Raw genomic sequence first — 10,081 nt, 5'->3', positions numbered from 1 at the left:
TACAGCTTATTCATTTGCTGCTGGGTGAAATGCATCTGCAACCTCAGAAGCTTCTCCCCAAACCAGTTAGAGCTAGAAGGGTGGAGCAATAGCGTGAATCAACACCATCTCATTTTATGGGCGAGGCAGCTGAGGCCTACAAAAAGAAAGGACATCCCCAGTGGCTTATGATTTACTAACATATTCCTAAGTATTGGTTCAAAACTTGGCTTGGAAATTTACAGGACACCCTAGAAGTGGGCGGTTATGGTGTAGGGCAGATTTGTTTGTGTAGGTGTTTTATTCCCCTTGTCATTTTAAAATACACTCTTTGATACTTTGCCTCACATTTTCTCCGGTTGTGAGGAAATCCTTCGAAATGTTCTCTGCCTGTGCCATGTGAGGATGGAAGGAGGGAATGATCCAAGGAAGGGGGGATAACAGAACGAAGGAAAGACAAACTGAAGGAAGTGACCTCCGATGCTTCTGTCCAGACTTTCCTGATTCCCGGGGTCACCATCTCTGCTTTCTGCTTCCGCCACGGCTCCATTCCCTTTCCAGCTCCCTCTATTTGCCACAGTCCTGAAGGCCAGCCGACTGAGGTTTACATTTGCAGAACCTCTGCGTGGCTGCCGGAGCTGGGCATGCTCAAACGCCCCAGACGAGCTTTTTTTCCGGCTACCAAACTTTGGCAGCTCTCCCACCCATACACCCGAAGAGGCAGGCAGGTCCGCACACATCCCTGGGCGTGAGTAAACGGGAGGACATTATCCCACTCCCGCGGGGGGAGCGAGGTCGGGGAGCTCGCGGAGAGTTTGAGGTTCCGCGGGCTCCGCCACGGGGCGCGCGCGGGGCTGACCGGCGGGCCCGCGGGAGCGCGCGCGCCCGTCGGAGGGGGCGCTGTCCGGGGCACGTGCGTGCGCGGGCGCGCGCTCTGGGAGGGGTCCCGCGGGGGCGGGGGGACGGGCGGGGGCGGGGCCGCGGCGGCGCGAGGACGCCGCGCGCGGCCGGGCTTCTCGGGCTGCGGCGCGACTACGGGTGAGAGGGTGGCAGCCGCTGTGCGCAGAGCCTCGAAGCCGGGACTCCGGGGCGCGGAGGGGCGCCAGCAGCGGAACCCGCCGTGGGGAAGAGCCGCGCGGCGCCGCGTGCTCCTTCGCTTTCCTCGCTGGCTGCAGGAAGTGGGTGGGGGTGTTGTGGCCGGCGTCGGGAGAGGAAGAATCCACCTGTGTTTCGGGACAGCGCGCGGGACTTGCGGGGAGCGGCGGCGGGCTCTCGCTGCGGGCACCATGGGCTGCACGCTGAGCGCCGAGGACAAGGCGGCGGTGGAGCGGAGCAAGATGATTGACCGGAACCTCCGCGAGGACGGCGAGAAGGCGGCGCGCGAGGTCAAGCTGCTGCTGCTCGGTGAGCGCGCGGGGTCGGGCGGCGGGGGGCGCGGCGGGAACCCGAGGGGCCGGTGACCGCGGCCGGGGGCGCTCGTCCGAGCGGGGGCTGGTCTGCCGAGCAGCGCCGCGGGGCGGCCGCCGGTCTGCCGCCCTCCTCCCGGCCGGGGACGACTCGCGGGCCGGGGCGCGGGAGCTTCCCGCGCGTGCCTTGGTGAGGAGCCCGCGGGCAGCCGAGCCGCGGAGCTTGAGGAGCCCCTTGTCGTGGAAGTTAGCGTAGCTTGCTAAAGACGAGAAAATGAGCGCACCTCCCAGCCCGAAACCCTGCGCACGTGGCGTGGTGTCGCGGATGGCGTTTTCCCACGTCGGGGGTGCCCCATTCTGTGACATCGGTGCGCCTTTCGTGGGGCCTCCGTGGGCTTGAGGTCTGTCGTTCCTGGTAACTTCCCGGGGCGCCTCGGTGTTCATGGAACACCGATAGCATTGACCTGCTGACACGTGCGTGGCGAGCTCGGCTGCGCTGCGTGCTTGGTTCTCGTCACCGTGGGGACCGGGAAACCATCGAAGTTGGGTAGCGTTGGCTCCCGTGCGAGAACTCAGCGGTGAACCCCGTGTGAAGGGACGGACGGGCTGCGCCGGACACCGGGCTTCTCTCCGCGCTGCCGTGGTTTCTGATGAATGAGATTTTCCGGGGACGACGCCGAGGCTTTTTATTTGTTCTTGGGATTGTGCTCTTGGTGAAACGCTGTGTGGAGGTCTTTTCCGGTTGTTTCAAGGGAGATGACATAGACAGAGCAAGCCAGGGTGTTGACCGAGCGGTACACTAGGGAAATATTGCCAGCGAAAGGTTTGTCGCTGTCTGAGTTAGGTTTTCCTTTTGTTTGCTGGCCCCCCCTGCGTCCCCACACGCACACGCTGTGGGTGTTTAGGGAGATGCAAGGTTTCTCGGAATCTTCATGTGCACTCGAGCTATGGCTTTTATGTGTATAACAGTTACAATAAAAAAGAAGTACTGCACAAATCTGTTTTCAGGAAGCTTCCGTTTCATTGGCTTAATGACTGCAGGAAAAATGGTGCTGTTTTTTTTTTTCTTCTCTATTACTTGTGGGCTTAGAAGCCGCGAACTTGGCATGACTGAAAGTAATAACGATCTGAGTCATTTTGCAAGCAAACTGAAATACCTGCATTTTAAAGACCCGCGTGGCTTTCTTCATCCTCGCTCCCCAGCATAAATCGTTCTTAATGCCGTTTACTAAGTTTATACATTCATGAGAAATACTTTATTTTGCCAAGGTCAGTGTATGTTTTAGTACATTGAGCGCAGAAGAGAAACACCTTGGTATGGAAACATGTAGGTGCTCCTTTTATGAATTGAATGCGCTGTGCTTGACAAAAATGAAACAAAAGGAGGGTGAAAAAGTTCTTGCATGTCTGCATTCCTGATAATATTATTTCAGTGTATTGTAGTTTGAACCAGCCATCTACCATGTTTAAAGCAATTGAAAAATAAGTCCTCTGGTGGTGGTGTGTGCTTTAATTCAATGTCCCTCAGAGAGAGATGACTAGGATACAGGTCCAAGGAGTGGTTTTTTTCTCATATTCAGAACAGATCAGTGTTTCTCCGCCTTAGCACTATTGGCATGTTGGGCAGGATAATTCTTTGATGCGCACGTTGTTTGCATTGTAGGTTGTTCAACAGCATATTTGGCCTCTTCCCGATTAGATGCCAGTAGCAGCCCCCTTAACCTGTAAGTCTCGAAAATTTCTCCAGATATCCCCCGAAAAGCCCCCTGGGAGCAAAAATTAACCTCAGGCCTAGAACCACTGTTCTAGATTCACAATTAAAATAAGTTGAATGTGTAATGGAGAACCAAAAGTTGCATCTCTACAGCTAACTATAGCGAGAGTTATGAGAGGTGGAGCAGAGCAGGGATTTTTGGAAGAAATAACGGAATTTTTGATTCTCCATACCAGTGACATTAGAAATGTTTCAGAATGGTTTTTAAAATCTGTAGGTAAGAGAATTCCTTCAGCTGTCTTTTCTACCTTTAGTCTTTTTGTTTTTCCCTACATCTTTTTTCTACAGAAATTTTGTCTTGTAGGCCCAGCACTCCTCTTCCTCCCCTCCTTATCTGTCTTACTCTACTCTTTTGCCCAGTTCCAACACCCTGGTTCCTATAAACAGAATGCTGGCTTACTTATTTCATAAATCTTAATCCTTGGAATGTTTGAAAACATTTATTTTTTGACTTTAGCAGTGAAGTGTTGACCTTTGGTTCTTTTTTTTTTTTGGATGTTTAAGCAGCTCAATAAAATCATTCCCTATAAAACACAGCGACTGAATCAACTAGAAATATAAAATGGTCCAATGTCAATTCCATTTACATTAGGTTTTCTTCCTCTTCATTGTTTTTCTCATCAGATGATTTTTTAAAAAATTTATTTAAGGCACAATGCCTCCAAAGTGCATTTAAGACAGTGAATTAAGTAGTTCATCATATTGCATTTTTTCTTAAGACATGTATTATGTTTTTAGACATCTGAGTTCAGAAATTCAGGTACGAGATGCACATTATTAGTAAAAAGATTTTGGTACTGGGTGTCTATGATAACTTCTTTTTTTTTTTCAGTCCGAGGTATTTTCCTATCCAGTGAATTAGGCCTTTTAAAGAAAGGACCTAATATAATCATTGACCTAAAGGAAATTAGGTCAGGGTTTGGGTGTTTCAGGGCTTTAGGTTTAGTTTTTAGACTTTAGCATTAGAATAACAGTAGTAAATAGAGAAACTTATTTTGAAAAGGAAAGTTTTCTGTCCATTATGTATGGCTAATTCTCTCAGGAGAAAACATTTTTTCATTGTTATTTCTTTGAGGATGTTACAATTTATCATCCTTCTCAGGGAAGTATCATGAGGCTTAGCCTGTTGATTCAGTGAGACTATATCATACATATGGGTACTTATAAAATATGATTTTATAATTTTCAAAGATATAAGGAGTTAATGAGTAAAATCTCATGACTTAATTCTTCATAAGTCATTTCACTCTAAAGCTTTGAATTTTTCTTTCCCTCTACCTCATTATCCTTCCCTGCATTCCACTCATCCTCACAAGAAAACCCAAATAAAAATCCACACCCTTACTTCCTTCTTTAGCTTGGTTTAAATATTATAGGTGGAATGGAAGTGAGATGAGGCATTAGATTTCTTTTGCTGGGTAAATATTTTTTCATTGCTGCCACCAACCAGCTATTTGAGAAGCTACATCCTTAAATCTTTTTTTGCTCCTTTTATACTTGCCCTATGACTTTCTTGGTTGAGAAATTCTGGAATTGCAGGGCTTTTGGATTTTGCATTACTTGAGCTATTTCCTTAGAATTGGCTCACGATCTTAGATGTCAGAAAGCCTGTTTTTCTTGAATAAATGAACCTAGGATTTCAACATTTTGTGCTTCTTGCTCACTCACCAGTCTTGTATTAGCAATTCCTTTGATAGAAGCTACAGGTGGTATTAAAGTATGTTTTAAGAGGGTTGAGTTTTTCGATATCTTCTGTTTTTCATTCTCAGATTTACAGTTCCAAGTTCTTGTCTGCTTGGCAGCTTCATTCCAGGTTGGCTTTCCTGGTGCTGCTCTTTGCTTCCAGCTGTTCTTTCAACCTTAGGTACCATTCTAATTCTTTGCTCTGAAACCTTTGTTGATTTCTCCATGGCCTGCAGAATAAAAACTTTCTTCTAGACCTGGCATCCCTCTGTCCTTACACTGTTTTCCTCAGGGCGCTCTCCCCCTCCAGATAGTAACAGTTGGCATATGGTAAAGCATATTTGGACTCTGGTATTGCTGAGTCTTACTGCCTGCTTTCCCCACTAGTGTGAGCATGTTATAAGTCATCCTGTATCCCTAACAACCCATTTACTTTGCCATGTGCATCATTAGTTCTTAATTGTGTTAATGTCTTGTGCAGAAGTAGGACTTACCTAGAATATAAACTTTATTATTTGTCTTTTTCAGTGTCAATGGGAATAAAGAGCTACCCAAACAACATAAAAAAAGGAATAGTAATAGTATGTTACTATGGCCCAAAATAAGTGCTTGGTATCTAAATGCAAATTGTTTGGTTTAAAATTTCTTTTTCCATATTTATAAGAACTTCTAACAGTCATTCTATTATTTGATAAATTAGATGAATTAGAGAAAATGACAATGGTTATTTCATTGGAAGTTTTGTTGCCGTTATAGTGCTATTCCTTGAAACTGTTTTTTTGTTAGGACACATCTCATTCTGATCTTTATTTTTGGTCTCTTTTACATATAAATACAGAGCATGAGCTTTGCTAAATTTATCCATGATAGGAAATGTAATGCCAATATTATAGGATTTAGTAGAAGATATTAGGGAATATAATGCCTGTTTTATAGGAGTTAGTAGGAGATAATATTTTTAAACCTGAAAAAGATTGCTGTAATTTTTTAAAAATTAAATACCCAACCACAGTCTTAATTTTTGTTTTGTTACACATCTCTCTGCTTTGGAAAATTCAAGATACCACAAATTCACATGGGAGGACCTGAATGTATTTGTCACATTTCTAGGTCACATATTTCTTGGTCACATGTTGTGGAATGCAGTTACCCAATGTGTGACTTCCCAGAGTGTGACATTGGTGAAGCTCAGATCCCAGATGGCATTTGAGCCTAATGAAGTAAGGTCAGTTGCGCCTAATCTTGTGCTTATTGGGCTGATTTCTGTCATAGCTGGTAAAATACTAATTGAAAACCTCAACAGAAATAGGGCAAAAATATTTTTTAAATGAATGCTTTTTACGACAACTTAGTGACTCAAAACAATGCTGTAATATATATATATATATATATATATATATATATATATATATATATATATATATATATATATATATATGTTTTAACCTTTCTGGAGGCCAGAAGTCCAGAAAGGGTTTCATTGGTCAAATGAGGATGTCAGCAGGGGATATTTCCTTCTGGAGGTCCTAGAGGAGAAGCCCTTCCTTTGCCTTTTCCAACTAATATCTGGAGGCTGCCGGCTCTTATGGGCTCATGGCACCTTTCTATATCTTCAGATCCTGCAGTGGCTGATGGACTCTTTCTCATGTAGCGCACTCTCCTGCCTCCCTTTCACTTACAAGGACCCTGTGATTACATTGGACCCACCTAGATAATCCAGAATAATTCTCATCTCAAGATCCTTATCTCTAATCACATGCGCAAAATTCCAATGCCATGTAGTATGACATGTTCACAGGTTCCAGGGATTGGGACACAAGCATGTTTGGGGACTATTATTCTGCCTATCACAGTCTGCCCTGTGGTTCCCAAAGATTCATGTCCATCCTGCAAGGAAAATGCATTTCCCTAGTACCAGTATCTCCAAAAATTTTAACCCATTACAGCATCAAGTCAAAGCCCAAAATCTCATCCAACTCTCATGATCTTACTCAGTTATGGGTGAGATTCTGGGTGTAATCCATATTGGGGTAAAATTCTTCTTTATCTGCAACCCAGTGGAACTAGGAAACATGTTATTTGCTCCTAGAATAGAATGATGGGACAGGCAGTTACAGACATTCCGGTTCAAAAAGAGAGAAAGTGGAAAGGAAGAAGGAGTCATTAGTCTCATGTTCTTTCCAAACTACATTAGGTTTCAAGGCCTGGGAATAAGCCTCTGTGACTCTGCCCCACTTTCTGGGCCGTGGACTCCACCCTGGGAGTCATCCTTTCTTTTTAATGAAAGGTAGCACATGTTTGCAGCTGAGTCATTTTGTTAGCCTGTTTCTTGTCTGTAGAATTATGGTGATTTAACAGCATTCTTTTCATTTTTGTTCTCTCTTAATTTATCATTTTGCTCTCCCATTTTACTATAACCAGCATGTAAAAACAGGTCACACCTACAGTTTTCTTGGAAATCTCTTCATTTAAACAACTGAAGGACTTAATTCACTTAAGCCTTCTGCCACTGTATACAAGGCCCTTCTTTCCTCTGGTTTCTAATCACATGTTCCTCCTTTCTATCCAAGCCCTCACCAGTAGTACATTCAAAGTTCACATATCTATTTCCACTCTGTTCATGACAATTTAGATGTTTCCTAAGATCATATATATTTTCTCTACCATGTTTCTCAATTCCTTCTGAGCCCACACTAGGAGAGATGTTAACATCTGTATTTCCAAAAGTGTATCAAGGCACTCTAGCCATTTTCTCCTGCTCCTCAAAATTCTTTCGTCCATTGCATAATTCCAAAGCCATTTCCACATATGTATGTGTGTGTGTGTGTGTGTGTGTGTGTATATACATATATATATATATATATATATATATATATATATATGTATTTGTTGTAACAGCATCCCATTTGCAGATATCCTTATTAATATCTCATGTATAACTTTAGGGAATGCGAAATGACTGCAATTTTATATTCTTCAAGCCTTTGTAATTTATGTGACTATCACGATAACAGCAAAATTACCAATTTCTGATGCTTCACATTGAATCCATGATGTTTCTTTCACTTGAGACGTAGTGTGAAAGAATAAGACTGTTCTTTGTCTTCAGTGAAGTTTTTCCTGACTATCCAGTCTGAATTAGTCTTCCTTCCTCTCCCTTCATAATTACACCATTTTGAAATCTTCTTGTCAATTTACATTTTTATTGTCTTGAGTCTGTGGAGTTGGCTCCATCTCAGCATGAATCTGTCTGACTTGTTTATCATTTACTGGGGTAGTACATAGTTGTCCTTTCATAAATGTTGATTAGATGAATGACAGGTTCAGTGAATGTGCACTAATTTTGACTAGTAGGCCATAAAAGGGAAAAAGTTTTCCTTGTGCCATGGGTAATTTTAGTGAATTTTGGCCCAATGTATCTCTTTTATATCTTGCTGGTTAGAGTAACAAGACCAACAACATTATTCCTAACACATTTTTTTTCCTAAAAAAAAATGAAATTAATTTGGGGGGGCTAAATTCTGTTGCATGATCAGAAAAATATTGTGAATCTTGGTAAATTAAATGGTGGAGTGAAATGTGACTTTTATATTTGAATATTCTGGACACTTTGTTTTCAACAAGATTGTTACAGTGCTACTCCACATGTTATTAGATTGCTTTCTTAAAATGCAAATGGTAACAGAAGGAGGCATTAAATATATTCGTACAGTTATCTATCACATAGGATGATGATGTGATGGTAAATTTGGCTTTTGGGAGCCAGCAGCATGCTCAGAAGCTCACCACAGTGTTTTTTTATGTTTTGCTTGTCCTTATGTGATGAGAATTACCATTGGTGATATTTGCAAAGGGTGTTCTATATTCTTAGTGTCAGGCTATGCCTTAGGTTTATCAAAACCTTAAGAGAATTTACAAGCTACTTAGGGCAACAAAATATATATACAATAATAATTCCTCCTATGGGCAAAGAGGGAAGACATGGTGTTTTAATAGATACTAGGAAGGGACCTCTAATATTGGGGCCTCAGTTGTTGATCTTGTGAATTGAGGGGGGCGGGAGCATGCCTCTCAGAGGTGGTTAGAAATTGTTCCGTTTCCTTCACGTATTTCTGAGCTTACTTTTTGACCCTGATTGGCTGTAAGTTCTTACTGTATAGTAACTTACAATTTAGAAGAGACTTGGCTGTCTATGAATTTAGTTTACTTGCATTCTCTATAAGGAATTTTATTCTTCCAAGATTTGTTTAGCTCTGTAGAGAGACCCTCCAGTTTGGTAAAAGCTGTTGACCCAGAACTCTGGCAGTAAAATGTTTTCCTTGAGACCTTGGTCATCTTATCCCAGTTCTTTAAGTCTCAGTTTTCTTTTCTGTAAATGTCAGATAATGTGCCTACCTCATAGGGCTGGGGGACATAGGAATTTAATGCATCTGTAGTACTTAGAAACAGGACATGGCACGTAAGTTCTTAACAAATATAAGCTGTTATTATAAATACTTTTTGTATTTATACAAAAACTCTTTTGGGGTGAACCCTCCCTCTCTGCCTCCTTGTGGTTTGATCCATTTATGGTCATAGATATTAAGATATTAAATCCTTTTGTTGGCTCTTCTTAGCAAAGAGTATACATAGCAAAGTCTTCAAGAAATACAAAATCAATCTTAATTTCTAGTTTCTGATCCCACCATAGCTTCCTCATACCACTTGGATTTCTGTTAACACTGTCCCCACTGGGAATAGACCAGCTAAATATGTGTGCTGTGGTAGGAATTCTAGAGAGTGAATTTTAAGTAACTGAAAAACTTCACAGATGATTTAAAAGTAATTTTCTCTCCATTTTATTACTCATTTTTAGAATAAATGCAATCATTTCCTGCAAACTTTCCTTTTATCTTTCTTGAAATTAAAACAAAGCTGGTATGTAAATTATGAAACATTATTTGAGTTGATTGAAATGAATGTGCCATTTCTCAAGGGAATTTATGATTACTTTCCACAAACTTTAAAACCTTTTGAAATTCCCTGTACTGATGACTCAAAGAGATTCCTAATAAAACTCCAGAATTACCATGAATTTACTTGTAAGCGAGAAGCAGCATCTCTAGAAAAGGAGCAGTAACCTTGACATAGAAACTACAAAGCACTCCATCTGTAATAATATTCAAAGGACTTAATAAGTTTCAAAGGACTCCCTGAAGACTTAGACCTGAATTACCTGGAATTCCTTCTGTTTACCTTG

At 42.3% G+C, this 10,081-nt stretch overlaps 1 protein-coding gene across 1 annotated transcript in view; it reads left to right on the top strand.

Moving 5' to 3' along the window:
* Nucleotides 1-959: 959 nt before the first annotated feature.
* The window catches only part of GNAI1 (G protein subunit alpha i1), an 83,255-nt gene continuing 74,133 nt past the window's right edge, over nucleotides 960-10,081 (top strand). The window contains exon 1 of the mRNA XM_081079881.1: nucleotides 960-1,383. Within this exon, the coding sequence (XP_080936007.1) occupies nucleotides 1,266-1,383 (118 nt within the window). The 5' untranslated portion in view covers nucleotides 960-1,265. The remainder of the gene's footprint in view (nucleotides 1,384-10,081) is intronic.

The sequence above is a fragment of the Rhinolophus hipposideros genome (assembly GCF_964194185.1).
Source record: "Rhinolophus hipposideros genome assembly, chromosome: 18".
NCBI lineage: Eukaryota > Metazoa > Chordata > Mammalia > Chiroptera > Rhinolophidae > Rhinolophus > Rhinolophus hipposideros.
Note: the sequence above shows the minus strand (reverse complement) of the source record. Positions and strands in the feature narration are given on the sequence as shown.